The sequence below is a fragment of the Passer montanus genome, unplaced genomic scaffold (assembly GCF_014805655.1).
Source record: "Passer montanus isolate IOZ18808 unplaced genomic scaffold, ASM1480565v1 scaffold5, whole genome shotgun sequence".
NCBI classification, from domain to species: domain Eukaryota; kingdom Metazoa; phylum Chordata; class Aves; order Passeriformes; family Passeridae; genus Passer; species Passer montanus.
Genome location: NW_024369929.1, coordinates 9,669,851 through 9,681,981, shown reverse-complemented (window position 1 = coordinate 9,681,981; position 12,131 = coordinate 9,669,851). Strand labels below are relative to the sequence as shown.

General features: G+C 46.0%; 1 protein-coding gene across 1 annotated transcript; it reads left to right on the top strand.

Annotated features, from left to right (window-relative positions):
* The first annotated feature begins 9,434 nt into the window (after window positions 1–9,434).
* TLNRD1 (talin rod domain containing 1) lies at window positions 9,435–11,389 on the top strand. Its single transcript, XM_039723595.1, has one exon. It carries the CDS (start codon window positions 9,552–9,554, stop codon window positions 10,617–10,619), a length of 1,068 nt encoding a protein of 355 aa, XP_039579529.1. The 5' UTR covers window positions 9,435–9,551; the 3' UTR covers window positions 10,620–11,389.
* Window positions 11,390–12,131: the final 742 nt, after the last annotated feature.

The window sequence follows — 12,131 nt, the reverse complement described above, 5'->3', positions numbered from 1 at the left end:
CAGCAATATTAGGTTTCTAAAAGAAAACTATTAAAATTCATGCTGTTTGCTACTAAAATACAACTCCAGAACATCTGACCACCACAACAAAGTAAGAGATACGGCTTTTTCTTTGTACAGGCTGTTTTTCCATTATCTAAACCAAATTACATGCATGGATGTCTGCACAGCCTTATTTCACTCCAATCTTCATTTTTTCCTCATGATAGCATTTTAATTACAAATAGCACAATCTCCACTTCCACCTTTCGCCCTGGATTCCAGCAAGTTTAAACTTGGGAATTCAAGGAAGCGTCACTGTTATTGCTAGTGGTAGATATTAATTGCAGTCAGGCTGATTAGTGAAGAGGCTGCTTTTCCATTTCAGCATTGAAGATAGACCAGGTTCGGAGAAGAGGAACTAATTCTGTTGAGAGAACTCTTCAACCCCAATTCTGTTACTGTATCATAGAATGCTGTAACCATAGAATGGTTTGCGTTGGAAGGAGCTTTAAAGATCATTAGTTTGAACCCCACATGATCCAGTTCTGGCTGTGTAATGAACCAGCAACCCACTGCCTTTATGGGCAAGGTGTGCAGATAGAAAACAAAAGCAGCCAGGAGGCAGAGGTGTGGGTCTGGGGGGCTCTCCAAAGCCTGAGCTGGCTCTAGAAGTGAGCAGACACTTCAGGGCCACGTAGCTGGTGAGCACCAGGGAGACACAGCACCTGAAGGAGCAGCTTGCCAAGCACATGGACCATGAGAAACAGAAGAGGAGGATGTGGGATCCAAGATTTCAGCACCCCCAGAAACAAACCAGCCTGGGCTGCATCCTCCATGTGTTTTATAACATTTCACACACGCTGCCAGCGCCTGAGGAACAGGAAGCAGCCCAGAGCTATTCGTGGAGCTTGTTAAATGCACATAACTGAAACAGGGTTTAGACAAGTTCTTCTCACTGAGCTGTCCAATACCAGAGCCACTAATGAGCACATTTGCTCGGTGATCTCTCATTAAATATAATGAAGATCAGGTATACTATATCAGATTGCTGTGATTAATGAGGTTTTACTAAAATAGGTTTCTGCTAACTTTTGTTAGTACTGGATCGTGCATACATTCACTGGGAAAAAATAGATTCTATCTTGGAATGCTGGACTTGCAGTGTAAAATGTTTTCATTGAATTTCTACTAGGAAATATTTTCTTCAATAATGTTTTTCTTGTTAGAACAAACCAAGCCAACTTACTTTGTTTAATATCTGAGACTACATTCAGATATGGATCTCAAAAGTAACCTGATTCTCTTTGGTAGGTGAACAAGTTGTTCAGTATACCCAGGACTGCACCAACAACACTATGCATTTCATTGTCGTGCCAATAAAAGCTTTAATTTGAAAAGGAGATAATTTTCATGCTTGGCTCTGACTTTGCAACTACCTCTGTTCAGGCAAAGTTCTGTGTCTGGGAAGACTCGTTCAAGTCTGCTGCTTGTGGGGTCAGCTGCAGGACAAACACCTGTGCAGCCCCTGCTCTCTGCTCTTCCTCTTTCCCATGCAAGAAACAAACGCAGTGCAGCACATACCACCGACAGCAGCAAATTAAATTGCATTCTCTTTTTATTGAAGCACACTGTGTTTTGATCAGAGCATCTAATGAATCATGCCAATATGCTTTTCACAGCTTAAGCATTTTCACATTTCTGAACAGTTTTTATAGTCCTAGCAGCTAACACTATTAGGATTGCAATACAGAATACCAGATAATACATGGCTACTTTCATTGTACATTGCAAGGGTAAGGTGGTAAATACTTTACCTTGTAGCTAGAAGTCCCATCTAGTCATGCCAGGGAAGGTCTCAAGCAGTGACTGTCATTTTTGCTTCTGCAACACTCAAGTTTAATTAGTATTACCTTTAATTATAAAGCTATATCTTAACAGAAAGCAAATCTACCTTCCCTTGTAAACTATTTCCACTATTGAGCAGGGCTGGGTCAAGCTGTATATGAGAGGATTCAGGATGTTCTAAATTTCTGTTAATGAAGTTTTAGATTATCTCTTTTTTTCCATTTTTGGAACTATATTTGTACAAAATGTATTTTCCACACCATTCTTCCTTATGAGTTGGGAGAAGAATGTGAATTTTTAACTGCAGAAAGCTCTCTCAAGTCTTAGCTGGTGGTGGAGTTTTATGTGCAATTTTCTGTTTTTAAAGTGGATTCCTATTTCTCACATTTTACTTTTCTTTGCAAATACAGTGCAGTAGAATCTTAAAGCTTATGCCTTGACAATCCTTGGAATTAAACCTTAGAAAGAACAGAGAACTTGACTTCATTAAGGAAATGGCAGTGCCTGTCTTCTTGGAAGGACATACAGACAAGACAGAAGATCAGCCCTAAGGATGCAGAAGGGAGAATGAACATGCAAGAGCTGCCTGCTATCAGCACTCACTGTGTCTGGAAGAATCATTTCATTTCAAGAACTCTACTGGCACAGAAGGATGTTTAGCAGAAGTCCACATGAATTAAGTGTTGTGCAAGGCAGCCTTGTAGTGGTAATTTTGGATGCAAGTTTTGAGAAACCCAGCATTCAGCATATTCTTCCCTGTTTAAAAGCACTATCATACATTTTACAGAACGTCAGGCTATTATGAGTTATTTGCAGTAAAACATTCAAAATTATTGTTTTCATAGGTCAAATTATCTCAAGTACCTTAAATGTTCCCCTGCAGAGAGAATCTAATGCCCGAGCTCTCATGCACAGACAGTGCATTTGTTAATCCAACCCTCTGAATTTGCTCACAGGCAGAATTAAACCTGAAGAATCAGACCTGAACATGTTATCTTTAAAAACAAGAAAATGTCTAAGATAAAAAGCAAGCACAGCAAGCAGAATATGCTGTCATCTAGAGCATGAACATTTGAATGAATCAGAATAATTTCAGTCCTCAATTTAATTTCATGCATAAGACAAGCACACTTACTTGCCACCTATTAAGAGAACACAAATTTTGTTCCACAGCTAGTCAGCTCTTGAATTCCTGCATCCAATTTGAAAAACTAAGTCTTTATTTCAAAATTTTCCCAGAACAGGGATTAACTATGATGATTCGGACATGAAATTCTAATTCAGGTACTAAACTTGAAATTCAGATTCTGACTTGAGTTTTGAACATAAAAATAAAATTTTACCCCAAATTTGTGTTATCCTGTGCACATGCATTTTATAAATTAAAATTCACTGATGGGATGGAGACGCCTGATAAATGACATCACAGCTTTGTGTCACTACCTACCTGCTCAGGGCTGGGGAGGGGGTATGATGTCTGACTGTCTACTCAACTGCATTAAAGCTATACAGTGTGATCCTTAAATTCAGAAACAGCACAGAATGTTCCTCTTAGCACTCATCTTACTGCAGGATTTGCTACAAATCTGTGCTGGTTAAAACCATGTACTGGTTACACAATTTAAAGTTACCCTATTAAGAAAAGAATTACATTAAATCAATGTCAAAGAAGATTTACACAGTTCCCATAAGAATTCCATTTATAGTCTAATTTTCAGAATCTAAATGAAATTAATTTTGTAGTCCCAATTTCATTTTAGGTTTACAGGTCAGTTTTGGCACCTACATCTAATGTAAGTAATACATTACATGAACTTCAGGTGAATTAGAGGTGCTAGGCTTAAATTATTAATGATCAGCAGCCCTGCTCACAGAACACAGAGAGAGGCACAATGAGAGCAGTGTAGGATCAGAGACTCCTGTGAAAACATCTATTAAATTTCTCTCACAATACATTAAAAGAGGGCAGGGAGGGGAGAAACCCAAACCCTTCTGTAGAGTATCACAGCTGCAGGACAGAACATACGACCAGAAGTGCAATTCAGGAAGGGTGGGCCCTTGCACATTTTGTTCAAAATACCATGTTCTCCTTTGATCTCAAAAAAACCCAGACGTAAGTCTAAGGGAGGGTCTTGGATTCCTGTTTATGCTGGACCACTCTAACCAACAGCATTTGCCATTCTTGCACTGAGTGCTCCTGAATTTCAAGGCTACAAACTTGCCTCTGGCCCTTCTCACCTGCTCCAGGGAGGGAGAAGGGACACATGGAACCTTCTCAACCAGCCTCAAAACACATGAGGTGCAGGAGGGATGTCTGTGTAAGTAGATGGCAGGCAAGAACAAGAAGCAAAAACAAGAAGCAAAAAGCCATTATTGACTGTATTCACATAAAATATGGCACAGCTGTCCATTCAGTACAAGAGGAGTTTTGTAGCTGCATCTTCCTTTTCATAAAAGTGTGTCTCTTTTCCATGTTGATGTATTAAATATCCATGGTAACACCAGGGGACAAGCAATCAATTATATACAGCAAGTGGTGAAAACAGAGCAATAAATAATGAATAAAAGGACAACAAAAGAAAAACCTCTCTTGCTGTATTACCTTTCAGTTGAGAAACAGAAACTGACCAGCATCCCACTACTGGGATATTTACATTAATGTTGTCTACATAATGAATTTGTTCTTACCTTTGATACTGTGTTTTTGACTATGCCATATTAAACAAAGAACACAAACCACCACATCAGAACAGGAAGGTTAATGAAACCTGTATGTGAAAGTCCACCCACTATCCTAAAACCTATTTATTTATAGACAAAAGAAAAAAAAACTTGTGACTGTGTTTGCACTTTGCTGTCTCAAGTGCCTAGTTAACTGCTCCTCCAGATCTGTGTTTCTGGCTACAGCAGACCAGTCCTCAGGTTGCATCCCAGTGCATCGACCATGGCTACCTCTGCAGACCCGAGACAGACCCAGACCTCACAGTTTTAGTCTCTCATGAAGTAATGGCTGTAAGTACTGACCACAAAACACTTACTCAGCACCAAAGCATTTAAGACAAAATAGATCTTTGAACAATAAGCTGGTCATTTTGGAAACTTGCCTTTCCTTCTGTGTGACTTACACTGCTGCAGAGATAAGGCCCATCTTCATCCACCCTCTTCTGCAATCTCTGCCCTGGTATTGAAGTATTTCTTCCACCAGTCCCTGCCAACTTTATCCTCCTATGATTTTTAGTTTACAGCCTGACAAAGCAGCTGCATCCCTCAGAACTGGAGCTATCATTCCTGTAATTACCACCTCATGGGTTTAGTCACATACAGCTGACACAGGGGAACCACTGAATTACCTTTTATTCCTTCATCAGCTAGCTCCCTATTAGGTTAGATCAATACATCTGTACAGGAAAGTGATACAAAGAAGTACAACCCACCATATAGAAACTTCCTCTCCCCCACCTGGCCACATACAGTGCTCATGAAATTATTACAACTTGGTATTCTTCAGCTATTACTCAACAGTGGCTACACTGGCAAAAATCAATTCCTCCTTCACAATAAAATATTTTACTAAGCAATAAAAGGGCCAAGTCCTTTCAGACAATTCAGTAAAGAAGACTTTAGCCTCCAGTTTCTGTTGTACTAAGCACAATGCAAAATAAAGATCAATGTGACAAAAGAAGAGCTCATACAAGTAAGCCAATCTTCTGTACACTACTAAGCCACATTAAAAAGCCTTTTAATCCCTTGTATCTGACAATGCCTGCTGGTTTGAGCCCCAGAGAGTTAATTCATTCAGACTCTGCCAGTGAAATCTTTATAAAGCCAAACATGGCCACAGGAATTTCACCTCGTCCAAGTTTTTACCCCAATTCAGTGAGCTGCCCAAGTCCTGTGGATCACCTCTGCACTGAAATAAATGGGTGTGAACACATTCTCCTTGAAAGAGATGTGCAGAAGATTTAGGAAGGAAATACCCACCCCAAACATCACTGGGTACAAGTCTCCTCCTCAACCACAGAGCTGCATGTACTGGCAGTTTAAAGCATGTTAAAAAAGCTTGCTCAGGTTACCAGCCCAAAAGAATCCACCTCCAAGGCTGCCTTTTAGAATGAGACTGCATATTCATGGGAAACACAGACTAAGAGGGAATCCACTAGGCCAGGTGTACCGAGGCAGCAATCCTAGTCTGTACGATGAATCTAACAGGGACCTGCTCCAGGAAAAGCCACTTACATGGTAAAAATTACTAATGAAGGTGGTATTTTCTACATTATTATTTCAAAAAACAAAAGCCAAGTCACTATTCCCCAAACATTTAATATGAAGAAAAACTAAACACCCAGGGCTACTATGGGAGGACAATGGCATTTGGCAAGCCTTCCTTGGACACTGTCCACATGCAACACCTACTACAGCACAAAAATTACCCGTTTTCCCCCTGGCTAATACCAAGGCAGATAAGGACTGGATCAGTCTTGTAGATGGGTTATAAGAGCTAGAAAAAAAAAATTGCTTTATACTGTAGCAGTTACTAAGAGCTTTGGTCAGGAACTGCCAGGGTTAAGGCCCAGCTGGGTTTCTGTGGAGGGAGACTGGTGGAGGAGGCACTGCAGGACCTGTCCAAACCAAGGATCTCTCCCCTTTGTCCTTGGAGAATGGCACAAATCACACGGAGCATCATGGCAGGCAGCAGCATCTAAAAATGGAAAAGATTATTAGGTCATGTAACACCTCTTCTAGCCAGGGATGAGACCTACGTTTTCTAAAATGAAATCTATCAAACCCTAATTAAATATAGTCAATCCTCATTAAAAATAAACTAGGTTAATATTTATGAGAGACATTCCTTGTGCTGCATACTATCTCACCTCATTTAAGGATGTATCTGGAAATACTTTGAAATACAGTTCAGCTGGCTTCTTCTGCCCATTGATTTTTATTTTTCAGAGTACTCTGAAATCATTCCTATTTATACTTTTGAAAACAAGTCGCTGGCAGTAAGCCAAAATTGTTTAGGCCCAAATCATGACCTTCCTTGAAACTGCTATAATCTGACTCAAGTAAACAGAATTTCCCTCACACTGTTTTTGTGAGGAGGGATGGGTGGAGAACTGCCCTATTTTTGACACACCCATAGACGAGCATCTATCCCTTTCCTCAATCCTGGCTTTATGGCAAGGGCTTCCCCTGCCCCCAAATATGCACACCCTGTTAACCCCCCACTTTTACATCTGTGTTCACCCTGCTCACATCCTGCTCTACAAGGAGAAAGCCAAAGGTTCTTCTAGCTAATGACTAAGAATATGTACAAAAAAACTTGTCTGAATCTCTTTAAATGTATGGAATCCATTTGGTGGGCTCTATTTGTGCCAGGATATCGCTGGAGCTGACCTGCAGCTGCAAGTGAGAAATCTGGTCCAATTTCCATTTATTTCAAGGTCACTTACAGCCCTGCAGCAGTAGGAATGTAGCAGGATATTAACTGTGAATTGGGACAAATGTACTTCTGGAGCTCTGTAACCTGCTAAATGCATTGCAAACGCCTAGAATTAGGTGGCTGACTTAAATAAGAGAATTCTGATTTAAAGGTGGAAAATAGTATTATTTAGCTGCAGCTTAAGGTATAGCAAAATACGTAATAAATGTAAAATGTGGTTTCAGCATGGGCTTTGATTAGTCAGAATTATATCAATGCAGATACTGTGAACAGGACAGAATCTGATGTGTGCCTCAGGTTTACTGAGCATAACATCTTGCCTTTGACAAGAACCATCTCAAAAAGTTCTCGGTGTGCTGCAGAGTAGAAACAGATCAGAGGAAGTCTTTGTAGAGCTTTCAGCACACAGCAGTGTCAGTAAGCTTTCATTTTCCCTGCTGAAATCTAATAAACAGTAACCACTGTTCAAAAACAGCGACAGAAACGGGAGAGCAACAGACCAAACTCGTCTTCATTGGTTTAAAATCTGGGTCAAGGCCTGTGCTGAGAGCAGTATTTTGTGTGAGAAAGCCGCAGCAATGCCCATCCCGCGTTGTCGGCGCTGCCGGCGGCCAGGCCGGGCCGGGCACCCGGAGCCCCGTGGGGCGGGCCCGCGCTCCGAGCCGCCCGCCTCGGGCTCCGCCACTCGCTGCAGGCACAGAACGGCTTCTGCCAGCCGGACCGGGACAGCCCGACACGGCCCGGCAGCCCCGAGCGGAACGCCGCACTCACCTGGCGGGCTGCCCGGGGCAGGGCCGGGCGGGAGCGGCGGCCGGGCCGCCTGTGCCCCGGCGTGAGGCGGCTCCTCGCTCTGCGCGCTCCGGCTGCTCCCAGCGCCGCCGCGCACCCGGGCCGCGCTCTCCGGCCGGCCGCTGTCCGGCTGCCTCTCGCCTTCCTCCCAGCGGCCTCTCCCTCCGGCAGCCCCGCTGTTTGTTTATCGCGGAGCCCCTCCGGAGCCCCGCGCGGCGGGGACGGGGCAGCGGCGGCGGCGGGCGGGCGGTGCCGGCGCTGCTGCCCCCTCCGCCTGGGAGGAGCGAGCGGCGGCGGCCGCGGAGCGGCGGCGGGGGGAGGGCAGGATTTAAACGAAGGGCGGTGACACCGCACAAAAGATTTCGATAGGCTCAAGTGAGGTTACAGCAAAGGCAGCGGGGCGGGGGAGCTCCCCCGGAGCCGTGCAGCGTCTGGCTGGCAGCGCCGTCGCAGCCGCCGCTTCCCAGTAGTTTGTCTGAAAGCCTGAGAAAGGGAATTTAAACGAAGATTTCCTACCCCTCTTTTTTTTTTTTTTTTTTCTTTTTTTTTTTTTTCTCCCTGGGAGTTGGCCGCTCAGCCAGGGAAGATGGCAGGAGGAGCGCAAGGCCGGGCGGGTCGCAGCATCCGCGGCTGCAGCCCGCGGCCACCACCCTTGTTTGCGGGAAGAGCCTAAGTTGGTGCGGCGGCGCCACCGCGGGAGCCGGCGAGGAGGGCCCGGGGCGCAGGGCATGGACGGCGGCGGCGGGGAGCGAGCGCGCAGCGGCCGCGTGAATGATCGCGGCAGGAAGGAGTGAGGCAGCGGCAAAGGAAGGGGAACGGATCCGCCCGCCCGCCCCAGCACCCGGATCCGGTGGAGCATTTTTTTTTTTACCCCCTCCTCTCTTTTTTTTTTATTTTTTTTCTTTCTTTTCTTCCCCCGCCGGGGCCGCGGCGGGCGCCGGGGGCGGCACATGGTGCGCAGCCGCCGCCCCTCCGGCCCCTGCGAGCTGCGCCCCGACCGGAGGCGCCGGGGGCGCGGTAGCAACTTGGAGGGCTGCGCCCCTGCCCCGACTCCGCGCGGCGAGGGAGCGTCCCTGAGGTATTGCGTCTGGTAAAGGGAACTTCGCGCAGGATCCCGCGGCCGGCGAGCCGGACGAGACGGTGGAAGGAAGGCGAGGCAGCGTGCGAGAAGGAAAGGAGAAAAAAAATTACGTATTTTTAGCTGAAGGATGCCAGACCGGGGCCCGGGGGCGCCCGGCGAGCGCCGCCCCGCCGCGGGAGCGCCGTAGGAGCGGGGGCTGGCGCCGGAGCGGGGCGGGCGCCCCGGCCGAGCTCGCTCCCCGAGCGGCGGCAGCCCCGGCGCCCAGAGCCTTTTCTTGCCTCCCGGCGATTAATGGAATGATGTTGCGGAAAAGGCAGAGCGATCCTGCCGGGCTCAGTCGGGACTGCTCGGGCGGCGGCGGCGGAGGCGGCGGCAGCGGGGTAGCGAGCGGCATGCGAGTGCCCCCCCGGCGCTATGGCTAGCGGTGGCTCCGGCAAGTCCAGCAGCGAGCTCTCCGGCGGCGGCATCCCCAGCAGCAGCTCCCTGCAGAGGAAGAAGCTCATCTCTATCTGCGACCACTGCAAGATCAAGATGCAACTGGTGGCCGATCTGCTTCTGCTGTCGAGCGAGACCAGGCCGGTGAACACCGAGAGTCTGTCTGTCTTCGGTGAGTCCTTTGAGAAGTGCAGGGACACGATCATTGCCAGGACCAAAGGACTCTCCATCTTGACCCATGACGTCCAGAGCCAGCTCAACATGGGACGCTTCGGGGAGGTGGGAGAAAGCCTGATGGAGATGGGGGAGCTGGTGGTCTCCCTGACCGAGTGCTCTGCCCACGCTGCCTACCTGGCTGCAGTGGAGACTCCAGGGGCCCAGCCTGCCATGCCTGGCTTGGTGGATCGCTACAAGGTGACCCGATGTAGGCATGAGGTGGAGCACGGCTGCGGGGTCTTGAAGACCACCCCTTTGGCAGATATGAGCCCTCAGCTCCTGCTGGAGGTTTCTCAGAACATGTCCAAGAACTTGAAATTCCTGACAGACGCCTGCGTGCTGGCCAGTGAGAAATCCAAGGATAAATTTGCTAAGGAGCAGTTCAAACTCAGTGTCAAATGTATGAGCACCAGCGCCTCTGCCCTCTTGGCCTGTGTCAAGGAGGTCAAGACCTCGCCCAGCGAGCTGACCAGGAACCGGTGCGTCTTGTTCAGTGGACCTTTGGTGCAGTCTGTCTATGCTCTGGTGGGCTTTGCCACTGAGCCCCAGTTTTTGGGTAAAGCTGCCACCATTAATCCAGAGGGCAAAGCTGTGCAAACTGCCATCCTAGGAGGAGCCATGAGTGTGGTATCTGCTTGTGTGCTCCTGACCCAATGCCTCAGGGATATAGCCCAACACCCCGAAAGTAGCACCAAAATGAGCGATTACAGGGAACGGTTGAGGAACTCAGCTTGCGCCGTCTCGGATGGTTGCAACCTGCTATCTCAGGCACTAAGAGAAAGATCTTCACCCAGGACTTTACCGCCAGTGAACTCCAATTCTGTGAATTAACCCCCACATCTTCTGTTTAGATCCCAGTCATTGCTAAAGGAAAATAATATCCCACCTCCTCACCCCTTTTTTGTATACCAAAGAATTTGCTTGGATGAGCCCAATCCTTTGATTTCGTGTGGTGAAGAAGCAGAACGTATTCAAACTATATGTACTAATAAAGGTAGCCAGTTTTGGCTTCTTTTTATTTTACTTTAAAGTTAAGCAAGTATCTCCAGATAAATTTTCCTTTATTCAACAAGGTCTTCACACAAGTGGTAAAACTGTTTCAAAGTTTTTTATATTTGGGGAGGTGGGGGTATCTTAGAAAAAGGAGAAAAAAAAGAGCTTTAATCGCGCTGGGTGCGGTTTTTAAAGTTTGTCTTGTCTTGTCTTCCGAAATTTCCCTTCTAAATTTTGCTGTTCGGTTGTGCAGGAAAAAGGTTACCTCAGTTCTAACTCATTTAAAGAAATGAAAAAAACCCAACAACACATAGATGATGGATGTAGCTACTATTTTGTTTGTTTCTGTTTTGTATGACTTTTTTTATTTTGCATCAAGTGTTAGGTTAGAAGTGCATTTGGTGTGTAGGAGTGGAAGGACTGGAGGTTGTGATTATGTTTTCCATGTGTTGATTTCCAAACTGGGGGAAAAGCTACTGTGAGTGTTTAAACAAACAAACAAAATTACACTATAACAAAAGTGATTTTTAATTTTTTTCCAATGTCAGTTTTTATCTTGCATGTACTGGAGTATTTATTTCATCTATTAAAATGTTATGTTTCTCAGATGCTTTTCTGTGAATCTTTTAATACTTGAATAATTGAACAACTAGGCCTGTTTGTATTGTATGTCATTTCCCCCAGGGAATGGGTGGTACAAACCTAACTGTAAGTTCTAGACAGCAGCATACAGGCTTCAATTCAGTTCTTTTATTTTCATAAATGCTGTCCCTCTCCCAGTACTACCCCTACACACAGAGCTACTCCAGTTGTGTCTGTGGGCAGCTGGGCAGTGCTGCATGCACTGGGATAGCTGTGCACTGGGGCTGCTCTGCAGAGCACTGGTGATTGCTGCAGCAGGCACAGCCTGGCTTTGTTTGTCTTTATCAGCAGGCGGTGTTACCTTTTGAGAAGGTTTTGTATTTTAATTCTTGCAGGTGTTGTGGGCCATCTGTGTGTTAAATCTATGAGTTTCAGTGTGATTTCTTATAAAACTTTGCTGGTCAGCCTGGCGTGTGCCATATATCTTCTTGGGATTTTGGAGGTTGGTTGGAGTGGTGCTTTAATTCCTCAGAGGTTTGTGTTGGAGCTCCTCAGTAGAGATTTCTGTCACAGCAGTTTGAGTTTGATGTTGCAGATTACAGGAGACCATGGCTAACTTTTGAGGTGCAGCCGACCTCCAGTTGAATTCTTGGGAGGTGTGAGTGCCTACTGCAGTAGTTCCCAAAGCTGCAATGATGAATGTTGTCAGCCTGGTCTTTGTGGCCCTGTGAGATCTGTTGCCTTCTATATATTCTGTTAAATAGAAGA

Coding starts and splice junctions, on each gene's coding strand:
- TLNRD1 (XM_039723595.1), top strand. CDS start 9,552: ATGGCTAGCGGTGGCTCCGGCAAGTCCAGCAGCGAGCTCTCCGGCGGC.